Source organism: Phascolarctos cinereus, unplaced genomic scaffold (genome assembly GCF_003287225.1).
Source record: "Phascolarctos cinereus isolate Bilbo 61053 unplaced genomic scaffold, phaCin_HiC Scaffold_2;HRSCAF=192, whole genome shotgun sequence".
In the NCBI taxonomy this organism is placed as follows: Eukaryota; Metazoa; Chordata; class Mammalia; order Diprotodontia; family Phascolarctidae; genus Phascolarctos; species Phascolarctos cinereus.
Genome location: NW_027555625.1, coordinates 262,618,041 through 262,634,908, shown reverse-complemented (window position 1 = coordinate 262,634,908; position 16,868 = coordinate 262,618,041). Strand labels below are relative to the sequence as shown.

The window sequence follows — 16,868 nt, the reverse complement described above, 5'->3', positions numbered from 1 at the left end:
CTGATCTGAACTATAAGAGTAAAAAGAAGAGATAATAGGATTCCTAAGATTTATTGTATTAAAAATAGAGGCTAAATTCATGACTCCTTGACAAATTGGGCATGATTTCCTGAATATGGAATCACAAATTATAACACAAACAAAACTACTTGAAATTCTCTGAATTTACTATGGATTGTCAAATTGGAATTAGATATGAATACTTATTATCAGTCCCAATGTAGACTGAGTTCTCGAACAAAAAAGTTGTCTTACTGCTTTACTTCCGCTTGAGTTTATCCAATCATTCCCTCAGCTGGCTATGATAAGGATTTCTATGCCATGCCTATAAAGGGCCTAGCCCAGTTTTGGCATTTGTTTATTTTTAATCACTTAGAAACCTATATCCTTCTACCATGATCATATTGGGAGTTCCATTTTTGACTCTAACACCTGAGTTCAGCCCCTCAAAGGACCATCATAGACTTCATTCTCCTTCTATGTCCCAAAGACTATGGTGCCTGAGTTTCCCTGACAGCCTCCACTGTTGAATTCTTTACCTGTCCTTCCCTGTTTAGTTCTGAAGGCATCAGTTGCCACTCAATGTGGGATACTGCCCAGCTCTTTTTCTTGTTGTCCTGACTCCCCACAGTGTTTCCAGCCTTGGAGGTCTCCAGTAAAGTCACAACATTCCAATTAAAGGACTATTGCTTTGTACTACTAAACCAGCAGATTCTTCTGTGAAGCCTCCATGCAGACTCAGCAACAGATCACTTCAGGAGCCTGAGCAGGGCCACTTCCAATCCTATCATGTAGGTGATTGCCCCACCTCCACTAAAGGACAGCCTTCCCTGGACATTTATGCCATCCTAAAGCTTCCTCCAGATGTATGAAAACAAAAACAAAAACATGACCAATATGGTTGGGACCAATACAGTTGTGAACAAAAGATGCATTTCCTTCTTTACTATTAAGGAACATCCTTTTCCTCCCCAATTCTGTAGGCCCTTCAGAACCCTGTACTTACTTTTTGATTGCAAATACTGTCAATCCGATGGTGATATTCCTGCCCTGGAACTGCTCATTCAGGATATCTTTATCAAAGGTTCCATCCCAAACAATGGGTGCGAGCCAAGGAGTGAGGAGGGGGACATCAATGCGCCTATGGAACATGGAATCACAAGACTATATTGGGGCTGAGAATTTTAGATATCCCTTAGCTCAACTCCCTCCTTTTTTTTGGGCAGTGGGGAGTGGGGGAGAGGGGGTAGGTGATAGGCAATGGGGTTAAGTGACTTGCCCAGGGTCACACAGCTAGGAAGTGTTATGTCTCTGAGGCCGGATTTGAACTCAAGTCTTCCTGAATCCTGGGCCGTGCTCTATCCACTGTGCTACCTAGCTGCCCTGCAACCCCCTCCTTTTTGAGAGGAGGAAAATGAGGCCCAGACAGGGAAAGAGATTTACCCAGCTATAGGCAACTAGGTGATGCAGTAGAAAGAGTGTTGGGCCTGGAATCAGGAAAACCTCATCTCAAATCCAGCTTCAGCCAATTATTGATTGTGTCACCCGGGCACAATCAACTTTCACTGAAAGTTGAGATAACACCACCTAGCTCTAAAGGTTTTAGTGAGGATCAAATGAGATTATGTTGATAAAGTACTTAGCAGTGTCTGGCCCATAGCAGGTACTTAATAAATTCCCTTCCCCCTTCCTGAACTGATAATGATAGTTTGCATGTACCTAAGATTCTCTATTATCTCATTTGAGTCTCACAACAAAGATAGGTGCTATCATTAGCTAAGACCCAGAGAGTTTAAGCAATTTATCCAGCTAAGAGTGATATCGCTAGGAAGTGAATGAAGCAGAATCTGAACCCAGGTCTTCATGGCTCTAAGTCATGTGAGGACCAGAGTTGTAATTCTTCTAACCTCAGGTCCTTGGAGCCTAGTCTCAAGTTCTAGTCTTTATATTCCACTCCAAGGCTTTTCCTCCCTATCCATTGATGCATATACTGTTTGGGAAAAATTATTATATTGTTGAAATCCAATTTAATGCGATTAAAGGTTTGCCCACACCCTGACCTCAGTAATTCCAGGAAAGCTAAGGATGACTACAAGGTATTTTGGGATCCTCCCAGGTCCTGGATTTACCCAAAGCATTCTTGTTTTAAGTTCCCACAACCAGGACTCGTTTTGGATCTACCCAAGCTGGTGTTTTGGGTTCCCACGTGTTTTGGCTTTACCCAAATTCTATTGAATGTTTTCAGTTTGTTGTTCAATCTTTTTTCAGTCGTGTCCAACTCTTCGTGACCTTATTTGGGGTTTTCTTGGCAAAGATACTGGAGTGGTTTGCTATTTCTTTCTCCAGCTCATTTTACAGATGAGAAAACTGAGGCAAAAAAGGATAAGTGTGACTTGCCCAGAATTACACAGCCAGATTTGAATTCAGGAAGAGGCGTCTTCCTAACTCTAGGCCCCACACTCTATACAAGGCACACCTAGCTTCCTGAATGGAATATTTACATTGACTCATATCCATCTCAACATACCTTGCCCTTTCTGCAACTTTGCCTAAGTTTGTACATGTGTCATTCCAGTGTTATAATGTTATAATTCAAACTTCCAGAGCATGGATAGGGGAGAGCCACACCTCCTTTCCAGCGCACTCTCCTCTACCAAACTACCTAATAAATTCTTTTCCAAAACCATTTCAGATTTTAGGGTTATTCTTAGGAACGACACATTCCTCTATCCTCCTAGCCACTGATTCAATGAGCAGTTTTTAAACATTCAGTATGTGCTAAACATTGTGCTAAACGTTAGGGGTACAAAGAGAAAAACAAAACAGGGCCTATCCTTAAATACTGACTACTGTGGGGATTTCTTAATTGGTCTACCTCTCAAGTCTTCCCTCTCCGCAGTCTATCCTCCACACAGCTGCCTAAGTGATCCTCCTCAATTACAAATCTGGCCATGTCCCTTTCCTACATGATACTCCCCAGTGGCTCCCTATTACCTTTAGTATCAAATGTAAACTTTGTCATTTAACAACTTTTACCAGCTAACTCCAAACGACCATCCTAGCCCCACTGTGCATAACTCGTCTTAATGAACTCAGAAATACCGCTAAGCCGGCCTCCTCACTGCTCTTCGCACATAACGTGCCACTTGTCGCCTCTGTGCCCTTGCGCAGGCTCTATCGCATTCCTGGAATGCACTCTCTTCTCCCCTCTAACCGTTGAAATTTCTTATATCCTTCAAGTGCCACTTTCTATGCGAGAGCTTTCCTGATCATGCCTGTTGCTGGTGCTTGCTCCACTAGCATTTATTTTGAATATTTTACAATATATGTATATGCAAGTTCACATACACATATTTATATATATCCTTGTTGTCTTCCTCAAAAGAATAGAAACCTCTTGAGGGAAGGAGCTATTTGATTTCTTACTTTGTATTCCTAGTGCTTGAAATATAGTAAATACTTAATAAAACTAATGAGAAGAAATCATTTGATTTTATTTAATTAACATATTTTTTTTTTAAAATACATCGCACCCACGATATTGCAAGAGATTTAGCCAGAAATTCATCTTTTGTATAAAATTTCTAATGGGATATAAAATAAACCTCGAAATATCACTAGTTAATATATGGTTGAGATGGGGAAATCAGAATATTCCTTATTCTTCTGTGATGGGGAATAAGTGAAAATGCAGTCGGTGGTACAAAAAATGGCCAGGAAGGTTATGCCATAAAGAGAGAGCCGAGTCTCAGTAAGAGCCAGAAAACTAAAGGAATGGAAAAAGAAAAGATTTAAGATGAAAACAAATTTGTTGCCTATGGAATTGTCATTCCAAAGGGTACGGTAGCTTTAGAGTAAGATTTTCAGGAGGTTAGGTTGAAGCAAAGGGGAATATGGGATCAGGCAATGAGGAATAAGAAATAGGATTCGAATGATGACCATTGGGAGTTTAGAATCACTGGAAGGGTGACATATAACCAGTGGGGATTTTAGGGTCATACTTGCTCATTATACTTTTGCAACATTCAGCCTCAATTGTTTTATTCTTGTTCTTTCTATTTATATCATTGTGCATACAGTTTTCTTTTATGTCATTTTATATCAGTTCATAAAAGCCTTCCCATGCTTTTATATATTTCACAACTTTATGATACATATTTATATATTTCACAATTTCTTACAACATATGAATATTCTATTATCCTCACATTGCTCAACTTGTTTAGCCATTCCCCAATCAATTGGAATCTACTCTATTTTTAGTTTTTTGCTATGACAAAAAATGTTGCTATAAATATTTTGATGTATATGGGGCCTTTCCTTTGACTATTAACTTCCTTGGGGCATGTGCTTAGCAGTGAGATCTCTGAGCCAAAGGATATGGACATTTAAGTCACTTTCTTCACATAATTATTTGTTGTTTTCCATATTTTTGAGCTAATTCACAGGTCCACCAATAGTACACTAGTATTCCTTTCTTTCCACAACCCCTCCAACATTGACTATTCCCATGTTTTAATATCCTGATCAATCTGTTAAATGTGAGTTAAAATCTTAGCGTTTCAAAAAAAAATTGGTTTTGCTTATTATTAGTATTTGAAGCAATATTTTATATTGGGGTTAATAGTTTATGGTTGTTAAAACCATCTGTTCATATCCTTTCACCATTTATCTATTGAGGAACAGCTTTTGAGCTTGTGTGCTTCTATTAGTTGCCTATATGATTTAGATATCAGACCTTTTTCATAGATTTTTGATAACAATTTTTTTCACAGTTGACTGCTTCCCTTTTCCTTCTACATTATTAATTATCTTCATACAAAAACTTTTCAATTTCATGTAATTACAAATTCATTTTATCTTTTATAATTACTTAAATTTTTTGTTTGGTTAAGAACTCACTCCCTAGCCATGACTGTGAAAGATACTTTATCTGATTCTTTTTTAATTGATTATAGCATGACATTTAAGGCTTTCTCATATGCAATAAACAAACACCAGAAGCTTTTCCAATAACTACAAGAGTAAAGCACAGATGCTCACTTTCTTAGATGTTATAAGACATAATTCTAGAAATGATAGCAATAAATGAGAGTAAGAAATTAAAGGCATGAAGATAGATAAAGAGGAAATAAAACTAGCTCAATTTAGTGATGATATCATGGTTTATTTAGAAAATTCTAGGGGCAGGGAGGTAGCGCAGTGGATAGAACACCGGCCCTAAAGTCAGGAGGACCTGAGTTCAAATCCAGCCTCAAACCAAACACTTGACACTTACTAGCCATGTGACCTTGAGCAAGTCACTTAACCCCAATTGCCTAACAAAAGAAAAAAAGAAAAGAAAAGAAAGAATAGAAAATTCTAGTGAATCAGCAAGGAAACTAATAACATATATTAGGGCATAAATACCTTAAAATAAATTCAGAAAAGTAAGAACAGTAAATAGAACTTTTACTGATCATAATGTAATAATCAATAACATAAGCAAAGTAACACATTAAAAAACAAAGCCACAAAATTCAATGGCATTTCTATACAAGAACAGCAAAACCCAAGAGGAAATAATAGGAGCATCACACTCAAAATAACCACAAAATGCATAGAATCAATCCACCAAAGTATACTTAGCACATGTATAAATACAATTATAAAAATGATCCTTAAAAAATAAAGAACAACTTAAATAATTATGGAATATTCCTTGCTCATAGTTGAGCAATGCCAATATGATAAAAATGATAATGCTACTAAAACTGATTTTTAGATTTACTCCTATATCAATCAAACTGCCAGAGAGATATTTTACAAAGCAAAACAAAATAATGACAAAATTGATTTGGAGGAAGAAAGAGATCTAGAATATTCAGGGATATAAGGAGGGGAAATAGCAATGAAGAACAGCACTTCCAGATCTCAAAATATATTACAAAGCAGTAGTCAGTGAGAATACCTGGTATGAGTTAAAGAACAGAAAAGTAGATCAATGAAACAAATTAGATAAGGAAGAATAAGAAATAATGGTATTCAATAACCCAGTTTTTAATAAATCCCAGAAACATAAATTACCTTGGAATGAACTTCCTATTTGAAAAGCATTGCTGGAAAAACTGGAAAGAAGTCTGACAGAAATTAGGTTTAGACCAACAACTTATACTATCTTCCACAATAAATTCAGTATGGATATGTGACGTGAATGTCAAAGATCATACAATTTACAAAATCAGAAGACTACCTTTGTAATTTAGTTTGAGGGTCAGCCTTGGACATTTCTTGGTGTTGGACAGAAGGTTGAACAGTAGGGTTATCTCGGTGTTGGATACTAATGCTCCTGAAGAAAAGAGTTAATGAGGTTAAGTTGAGTAAAAAATACATCTGACAGAATATATTCCAGGCATTAGTTAGATGTCTGAAGACTGATTCCACGTGATCATTAGAGACAAGAAAGTATTTGAAAGCATTTAGTTCACATTGTAGACAACTTCAAATGCAAGTATGAGATGTGGGATTATTTTAATGAGGGTCTTGGGGGTATGTGACCTGGATCACCCAAGTCTTGGTCAAAGAGACTTATCAATCTCCAAATTACCTGTCTGACAAAAGGGAGAATCCACATTTTCCCAGACCTGTCTGAGTAAACACAATGAGCAGGAATCCATCCTTTCTCCTAAACTTAGAATTTTTTTTATGATCTTTGATTAGATCTTAGCCAGAGTGAGGCTTTGAGCTAGATTTCCCATGCTGGTTGGTTTCTGGATGAGGAAGTAAAAAAGGGGAAAACCTTGATCTTAATTAAATAATTAGTTATTAATATGTGAAAGAAATAATAATTTCCCTAATAGATAATCCCTTAGCAAGCCTAATTTTAAAAAAAATAGAAAAAATTACTAGTATCAAAAATGAAAAAAATCAGGGATAAGGCAAGTATGTACATTATCACCATTACTAACCAATTTAGTGCTAGATGTAAGAGGTATAACAATAAGAAAAAGAAATTGAAGAAATAAGCATAGACAAAAAAAGAAGCATAATTACCACATTTTGCAGATGACATGATAGTTTGTTTAAAGTACACTAGAAAGTCACCTGAAAAGCTAATCAAAACAAATTATAACTTCAGCAAAGTAATAGGATATAAAATAACCCCCCACAAATCATCAACATTGCTATATATTACTGACAAAATTCAGCAGGAAGAGATAGGAAGAAAAAAATACGTTTAAAATATAAAATACTTGAGAGTATACCTGCTAAGACATGCATAGGAACTATATAAACACAATTACTAAACATTCTTCCCACAAAGAGAAATCTCAATAATTGGAGAAATATTCATTGTTCACGGGTAGACCAATCAAATACAATAAAAATGACAATAGTACCCAAGTTAATTTATGTATTTAGTACCATACCAATCAAAATACCAAAGGATTACTTTGTAGACTGGAAAAATTGTAACAAAATTCATCTGGAGGAACAAAAGGTCAAGAATAGCAAGAGAATTAATGGAAAAAAAAGAAGTATAAGGGAAAGGAGACTAGGAATACCAGATCTCAAACTATATCACAAGGTCAAAATTGTCAAAATATTTGGTACTGGATAAGAAACAGAGAGGTTGATCAGTGGAACAGATAAGGTGTAAAGAAGTAAAAGAGCTAGTGTTTGATAAAACCAAAGATTCCTGATATTGGTTCAAGAACTAATGATTCTGCAAAAACTGTTGGGAAAACAGTAAAGTGGTCTGATAGAAATTAAGTCTAGTAGACCCACATTTCACACTATATACCATGATAGGCTTCAAATTAGTACATGATTTGATATAAAGAGTGATATCAAAACAAATTGGAGAAGCATGGAAGAAATCACCTGTCAGATCTATATATGGGGAAGAGTTTATGATCAAACAAAAGACAGAGGGGCTTATGGGAGGTAAAATGGACAGTCTTGAACACATAAAATTAAAGGTTTAGGGGTTTTTTTACAAACAAAACCAATGCAGCTAAAATTAGATAAGAAGGATGAAATTGGGAAAAATCCTTATAGCAAGTTTCTCCAATAAAGGTCTCATTTTTAAGATATATAGGGAACTGATGGGTCGCAAGGTGGCACAGGGAAGCTAGATGGCACAGCAGATAGCTCACTGGGCCTGGAGTCAGGAAGACTCCCTTTATGAGTTCAAATCCAGCCTCAGACACTTACTAGCTGTATGACTCTAGACAAGTCACTTAACTCAGTTTCCTCATCTGTAAAATGATACGGAGAAGGAAGTGGGAAACCATTCCAGTATTTTTGCCAAGAACACCCAAAAAGGGGTCACAAAGAGTTGGACACAACTGAAAAATGACTCAACAACCAAAGGGAACTGATACTAATTTATAAGAATAAGAGACATTCAGCAGTTGATAAATGGTTACAAAATATGAATAGTTTTCGAAGGAAGAAATCCGAACTATCAGTAGTCAATAAGAGGGAAAGGAGATGAGATCAGCTGGTATTATCAAGAAGATTGAATACAAATTTCAGGCCTTGGCATGGAAAAGGGTTAGCACTTCATCGGAGACTGAAGAAAAGGAGGAGAGAATGAATGGCTTTCATTTTTTTCAAGTGCTTTGAAATAATAACAAGAATAATAATAGCCAGTATTTTTATAGCACTTTACAAATACTATCTTATTTTGTTCACACAACAAACATAGGTAGGAACTATATCTTACCTAAAATTTGTATCTTCCCAAACTAGCACAGGACTTTAACAGTAAAGTCCTTTAAAAAAAATGCTTGTTGACTGAATAATGAATTTCTTTGTGTATGTGTATGTGTGTTTGGATGTGAGTGAATCCAGATTAAGGCCATTAGCTCCATGAGAGCTAAAAGGACTGGTCAGATAATTTTTCATAGCCCCCACAGAGCACAATAATCATTTGTTGACTGATATGTTGAAAAAATTCCAGAAATGAGATTCACCAGCCTCCAATGGTCTCTCATTCCCAACACTTTTCCAAAAGAAGAGAAGCAGTATGGGATAGTGGTAGAGAAAGGGTCTAGAAGACCTGAGTTCAGGTTCTGCTTCTGACACATAGTGGCTGAGGGACCCCAAGTAAGTAGTTTCTCAGTGAATCTCAGTGTTCTAGGAAACTCTCTAAGCCTGAAAATTGGAGATAAGGTGACCACCTGCACGAGTCAAAGGGAGATTTCCAAATCATTCATAGTCCCACTATATAATCCTCCACTGAAAGGAAGGGCTGATGCCTTAGTCGATGCCTTGGTCAAAGGCTTTTTCTACACAATCTCTAAGGTCTCTTCCATCTCAGAAATTCTGAGTCTTTCAATGAGCAAGGTCACTTACCTTTGTGGCTCTGGTCTCAGTGCAGGTGTATTGAGTTCCAGAATGAAGAATCTGCTAAAAAGAAAGACAGTAGATGAAATATGGTCCTTTTGATAATGAAAAGGAATGAAAGGAACAAAGAAGAAGAAAGGAGAGAAAGAAAGAGAGAGAGAGAGAGAGAGAGAGAGAGAGAGAGAGAGAGAGAAAGAAAGCAGGGAAGGAGAGAAGAAGGAAGGAAGGGAGAGAAAATGGATGGAAGGGAAGGAAGTAAGGAATATGGGAAGAAGGAAGGAAGGAAATAGCATTATGTGCCAAACACTGTGCTAAGTGCTAGGGATACAAATTGAAAAAGCAAGACAATCCTTGTCCTCAAGGAATCTACATTCTAAAAGAGGGAAACAACAAATATAAGGGGATATTGACCAGGGAAGTAGTTTTGGTCAGGAAAGCCACAAGGTTAATGAAAGCAGTCACAAAGCAATTGACTGGCATGTCCTTTCCAAGAGCCATAGTGTAGTAGTATTGATTTGACTACAGGTCCTGGAGTTGGAGATGGAAAGCAGAGAGGATGATGGGTATGCCCACTGTAGCATGGTATGAAGACAGAGCAGCAACATGCTTGGTGTGGGTCAGGCTAGTTATGGTGATTACTCACCGCAAGAAGCCGATGGCTCCAGAGAGGAGCACAAGTTAGAGTGAGATATTGTGAGAAATTATTATTTCTCTCTTGCATTTAATAACTAATTATTTAATCAGGACCAAGGCTTTTCCCCTTTTCTACTTCCTCATCTAGAAATCAACCAGTGCAGAAATCTTAGGCAGAGATTTACTTAGGCTAAGACCTAATTAGACAGTAAAAGAAATTCTAAGTTTGGGACAATGGGGGCATTCTTGCTCGTTGTGTTTGCTCCACAGGTCTGGGAAAAGGTGGATCCTCCCTTTTGTCAGGCAGGTGATATGAAGATTGATAAGTCCCTTTGACCAAAATTTGGGTGATCCAAGTCACATACCCCAAGACCCTCATTGTAATCTAGCCCATTCTCTCACAGTCATATTCATTTTCTCATTAATTGTTAACCAATCAGAGTTCATTGCCATCCTCAGGAACATTTACTCCTCAAAGAGCATATAAACTGTGAGCCCACAGCCATTAGGAGTCTTTACTGTAAGAGAGATGGCCAAATGACCATCCTTTTTTAATAAACATGGTGGCCTTATTAACAAAATGATTAAGTTACCCAAAAATTATGTCTCTCAAACTTTTTCAAATGCCACAATATTTAAAGATAAATGTCAATACATCTGATATTTAAGCTAACATTAGAAGAAAAAAAAGAACTTCACCAGCATCAGGGAGGGAAGAGGGATATATTAGGAAATGAAGGTATATATACATAAAAAATAAATTAAGAGAGGAAAAATATGAATCTTGTCATGAGCAACTGGCAAACATAACTCAGGAGAGATGGAAAGGCAGTTAACTGGGTGGCCATACTTATCATAAGATGATAAATATGAGGGGCACAGCCAATCTCAAAGACCATTTACCAAGTCACAGGATGGCTGTGAGAGCCTCACCTCTGAGATTCCGTTCCCCTGACAGAAAAAAGGAACTAAGTTGCCCAATCATCCAGATCTAAGGTTAAAGTTGCACATCTGAAAGGCACACATGGTTATCAAGTCCTAATTTGTGACTCTCTGCTTAAGTCAGGCATAGAAAGGTTGGAAGAGAGCCCTGTTCCTAGAAGACTTTACACAGAGCCATAGCTAGACCATGATACCTGTGAGGATGTTCTCTTGACTTTGCTCCTCACTCCACCACAACCATGTAGACATGACATGCACACACATACACACAGACACACTAACAGGGAACTGAGAGAACAAGCATTTCTACGTTATATGAATAATCATAACTAAAATAAATTGGTACAGATAAAAGTACTGGTAAAGGGAGAGTTGCAAAATAATTCAAAGTCCTACATACATCCTCAGCTAATTGGCCCCAGACTCTGGCAAAAGACGAAGAGAGGGGCAGAGCCAAGATGGCAGAGAAAAGGCAGCGACCTGCCTGAGCTCTCCCCAAATCCCTCTGAACACCTTTAAATAATGGCACAAAATAATTCCTGGAGCAGCAGAACCCACAAAAGGATGAGATGAAATAATTTTCCAGCCAAAGACAACTTGGGTCAGCAGGAAAGGTCTGTTGCATCTGGGCGAGAGTGGAACACAGTCCAGGGCAGAAGGTGCCAGCACAGACAGGGCCCCAGCCAATCAGCAGCAGGCCTTAGGAGCCACTGAATCCACAGTGGCAGCAGCTGCCTCTGGGGCTCTCAGGCCACAGACAGCAAGGGAGTCAAAAAACTGGTCAGAAGGAGGTAACAGGGGCCTCTTTGCTAGCACTGAGGCAGGACGTGGTTATTTTGCCCATACTCGGATCCAAGCTGCAGTCCTGGATGGCGGTCCCAAGGCAATAAGGAGAGCTCGCATACCAGATCTTGCAACTGCAGTGGAGCAGAGACCCTCCTTGCAATTTCAGGGCAGAAAAGAATGCTTGTGGTCTCTTACAGACCAAAACACAGGCCAGGAGAGTAGTAAACATACCTCTCCTTAAAGCAAACCATCTTGTTTTTTGGGAGTTTTTTTGGGGGGGGTTTGGCTAGGCAATGGGGTTAAGTGACTTGCCCAGGGTCACACAGCTAGTAAGTGTTATGTGTCTGAGGCCAAATTTAAACTCAGGTCCTCCTGACTTCAAGGCCGGAGCTCTATCCACTGCGCCGCCTAGCTGCCCCTAAAGCAAACCATCTTGGAGGAACTGAAAACTTACAGGTTCCTAGAAGTATCTCTGAAAATAGCTACACAAAACCCCTGAAACTTGAAATAGTGCAACCTCCACCCTGGAAACAGAGCCCTACTTTAACAAAGAAATAGGGTGGGAAAATGAGCAAACAACAGAAAAAACTTCTGACCATACAAAGTTACTATGATGACAAAGAAGATCAAAATACACACTCAGAAGATAACAAAGTCAAAATTCCTACATCCAAAGCCTCCAAGAAAAATAGGAATTGGTCTCAGGCCATGGAAGAGCTCAAAAAGAGTTTTGAAAATCAAGTAAGAGAAGCAGAGGAAAAATAGGGAAAAGAAATGAGAGTGATAACAAGAAAATCGTGAAAAAATGAGTCAACAGCTTGGTAAAAGACACACACACACACACACACACACACACACACACACACACACACACACAAATACTGAAGAATATAACACCTTAAAAAACAGACTAGGTCAAACAGTAAAAGAGGTACAAAAAGCCAGTGAGAAGAATGCCTTAAAAAGCAGAAATGGCCAAATGGAAAAAGAGACACAAAAACTCCCTGAAGAAAATGCTTCCTTAAAAATTAGAATTGAGGGGCAGCTAGGTGGCGCAGTGGATAGAGCACCAGCCCTGGATTCAGGAAGACCTAAGTTCAATTCCGGCCTCAGACACTTAACACTTACTAGCTATGTGACCCTGGGCAAGTCACTTAACCCCATTGCCTAGCCAAAAAAAAAAAATTAGAATTCAGCAAATAGAAGCTAATGACTATTTGAGAAATCAAGAAACAATAAAACAAAACCAAAAGAATGAAAAAATAGAAGACGATGTGAAACATCTCATTGGAAAAACAACTGACCTGGAAAATAGATCAAGGAGACATAATTTTTAAATTATTGGACTACCTGAAAGCCATAATCAAAAACAGAGCCTAGACATCATCTTTCAAGAAATTACCAAGGAAAATTGCCCTGATAGTCTAGAACCAGAGGGTAAAATAGAAATTGAAAGAATCCACTGATCACCTCCTGAAAGAGATTCCAAAATGAAAATTCCCAAGAATATTATAGCCAAGCAGCTAGAAAGAAACAATTCAAGTATCATGGAGCTATAGTCAGGATAACACAAGATTAAACGGTTTACATTCCTACATAGGAAGTTGATACTTGTAACTCATGAGAACTTTCTCATTATTAGGGCAGTTAGAAGGAGTACATATAGACAGAGGGCACAGGTATGAGTTCAATAAGAAGAGATGATATCTAAAAAAACCTAAAGGGTGAGATAGGAGCATACTGGGAGAAAAAGAAAGGGAGAAGTAGAATGGGGTAAATTATCTCACACGAAAGAGGCAAGAAAGAGCTTTTATAGTGGAGGAGAAGTGAGGGAGAGTGAGTGAACCTTACTCTCATCAGAATTGGCTCAAAGAGGGAATAATACACATACTCAATTGGTATAGAAATCTATCTTACCCCACAGGAAAGTAGGAGGGGAAGGGGATAAGAGAATGGTGGGGGAGGGTGATAGAAGGAAGGGCAGATTGGAGGAGGGGGTAGTCAGAAGCAAAACACTTTTGCAGAGGGACAAGGTGAAAAAAAGGGAATAAACAAGAGGGAAATAGGATGGAGGGAAATACAGTCAGCAATAGTAACTATGAAAAAATATTTTTGAAGCATGTTTCTCTGATAAAGACCACATTTCTCAAACATATAGTAAACTGAGTCAAATTTATAAAAATAAGAGCCATTCCCCAATTGATAAATGACCAAAAGATGTGAACAGTTTTCAGATGAAGTAATCAAAGCTCTCTATAGCCATATGAAAAAATATTCTAACTCACTATTGATTGGAAAAATGCAAATTGAAACAATTCTGAGGTACTAACTTGTATCTTTTAAATTAATATGACAGAAAAGGAAAATGACAAATATTGGAGGGGATGTGGGAAAAATGGGACATTAATGCATTGTTGGTGGAGTTGTGAACTGATTCAACCATTCTGTAGAGCAATTGGGAACTATGCCCAAACAGTTATAAAACCATGCATGCCCTTTGACCTAGCAATACCACTACTAGGTCTGTATCCCCAAAGAGATAAAAAACGAAAAGGAAAAGAGTCTATATGTGCAAAAATACTTATAGCAGCTCTTTTCTGGTAGCAAAGAATTGGAAATTGAGGGGATGCCCATCAATTGAGGAATTGCTGAACAAATTGTGCTATGTAATTATAATAGAATACTATCGTGCCATAAGAAATGATGAGCAGGATGCTTTCAGAAAAACCTGGAAGGACTTACATGAGCTGATGCAAAGTGAAATGTACTGTGTAAAAGTAACAGCAACATTGTAAGATGATCATCTGTCAGCAATACAATGATCTAAGATAACTGAAGGATTTAGGATGAAAAATGCTATCCCCAGACAAAGAAATGTCTGAATACAGATTGAAGCATACTTTCTTTACTTTATTTTTCTTGAGGGTTTTTTTTGGTCTTTGTTTTCCTTCACAACATGACTAATATGGAAATGTTTTGCATGACTAAACATGTATAACCTATATCAAATTGCTTGCCTTTTCAATTCCGGGCAGGGGAGGAGGGGTGGAGAGAGGAAGGGAGAGAATTTGGAACTCAGTTTTAAAAATGAATGTTAAAAATTATTTTCACATGTAAGTGGATGGAAATAAAATACTAGAAAACAACAACAACAACAACAACAACAAAAACCCAAAAAACACTGAATAAGGTCAGATCTAAACAAAATAAAAGGGTGGGGGGGGATAAGCATTTATATAGTACCTACTATGTGCAAGGCACTGTGCTAATTACTTTATAAATATTTTCTTCTTTGATCCTCACAACAACCCTATGAGGTATCTGCTGTTATTATCCTCATTTTACAGTTAAGGAAACTGAGGCAAACAGTGGTTAAGGAACTTGCTCAAGGTCACACACAACTAATAAGCACCCATAGCCAAATTTGAACTCAAGCATCCCTGATTCTAGACCCATTTCTCTATCCATTGCACCACCTCAATTCCTCTATGGAATTCTTAGGGCATCTTTAAAGGGGAGAAATATGGTAGCATAGAAATTAGATCACTGTGTTTTCCCTTCTTGACATGTGTAATGCCGTTTTTAGAATATCACAATTCAAGTTTAAACTGGCAGCTGTGTTTAACCCTTATGTTTTACCTTCCTTTCTCCCAATTCTTATGGAAGGCCAATGAAAAGATAAGAGTCCACTAGGCCTCAGACCTCTGAAGTCAATGACAGACTAGCAGTTCAGAAAAACTCTTGTTTCCTCTCCCCAGAAACACAACAAAATGCCCTCAAGGCTAGTGACTGTAAATTAATTAATTCAAAGCTAAAGGCTGTGAATCTCTATGTTTACAGTAGGACTTGAGAGAAATGACTCATTTCCCAACCCCCACTTATCCTATGGAGACACACTTCTCAGTATGCCAAATAAAGCTTCTCCCTGCCTAGGCTTATAACAAAATACATAAGAAAAAGAATTAACATTTTTGTTGACTTGTGCTTTCAATTATAATAAAAAAAGTGTCTCAGTGTAACCAGTTTTTATGTTCTATTTGGCAGCATATGTACTACCATAATTAGAATAATACAAAAAAGAAAACTAGATTGCCATGAACATAAGAAGATGGAGAGTTTTCCTAAGAAAGGGCCCATAGAGATCATCTGGCCCAAGCCCCTTAGATGAAGACACTGAAGCCAAAAAGGTTCAGTAATTTGAGTAGGTGGTGGAGGGTTTTCTGAGGACAAAGTGAAAGAGGAAGGCCCTTTTGGCACTAACTATGGGGCCAATGGAAGGTCACCTAACCTCTCTGAAACAATGAAGATAATGTTGTTGGTGCTATCTATAAATCACAGTTATTGTGAGGCTCCAACGAAATAATGCATGTAAAGTGCTCTGAGAACATGAAAACCCAATATAAATAACAATTCTTCCTTTCTACTCCTCAACAGGGGCAGTCCATACCTCTCTCATGTGACAGTCTTATCCAGGGGTGGGGAACCTATGGCCATGTGGACCTCTAGGTCCTCAAGTACAGCCCTTTGACTGAATCCAAACTTCACACAAAAAATCCCCTTAATAAAATGATTTGTTTTGTAAAATTTGGACTAAGTTAAAAGGCCACACCCAAGGACCTAAGGCCACATTTGATCTCCAAGCACAGGTTCCCCACCCTTGGTCCAGTGGATAGAATGGTAGACTTGGAAATAAGAGAAGCTGAGTTCACAACCTTCTCCTTGCCAAGATAAGCTCCTCTACCTGCCCAAGTGACTCCATTTCATCCTGCCTTCTCCAGCAGATTGCCCCTTCTATCATTCCCACTGTCTTATATTCAGTCTCTCCCTGACCACTTCCCTACTGCTTCCCTACTGCCTACAAATGTGCCCATGTCTCCTGTATTCTCAAAAACCTCTCACTTGATCCGTCCACACATGCTAGCTATGGCCCCAAATCTCTCCTTTCTTTTACGCCTAAACTGCCTAAGGAGGCTGGCTATAATAGGTACTTCCACTTCCTTTCCTCTTACTCTCTTCTTAACTCCCTGCAGTCTGGCTTCTGACCTCATCATTCAGCCTAAACTGCTCTTTCCAAAGTTACCAGTGATTTCTTAAATCTAATGGCCTTTTCTCAATCCTCATCCTTAACCTCTCTAAAGCCTTTGACTCTATTGATTGCTCTCTTCTCCTTGGTA

General features: G+C 38.2%; 1 protein-coding gene across 2 annotated transcripts in view; it reads right to left on the bottom strand.

Annotated features, from left to right (window-relative positions):
- LOC110205086 (histo-blood group ABO system transferase) overlaps window positions 1-16,868 on the bottom strand; it is a 44,006-nt gene that overhangs the window by 7,468 nt on the left and 19,670 nt on the right. The window contains exons 3-5 of one of the 2 annotated variants that reach the window (XM_020981384.2): window positions 9,343-9,396; window positions 6,233-6,328; window positions 1,007-1,141 (exon numbers count right to left, since the gene is read on the bottom strand). In XM_020981384.2, the coding sequence (XP_020837043.1) occupies window positions 1,007-1,141; window positions 6,233-6,328; window positions 9,343-9,396 (285 nt within the window). The remainder of the gene's footprint in view (window positions 1-1,006; window positions 1,142-6,232; window positions 6,329-9,342; window positions 9,397-16,868) is intronic. The other variant, XM_020981385.2, reaches the window with a different exon arrangement.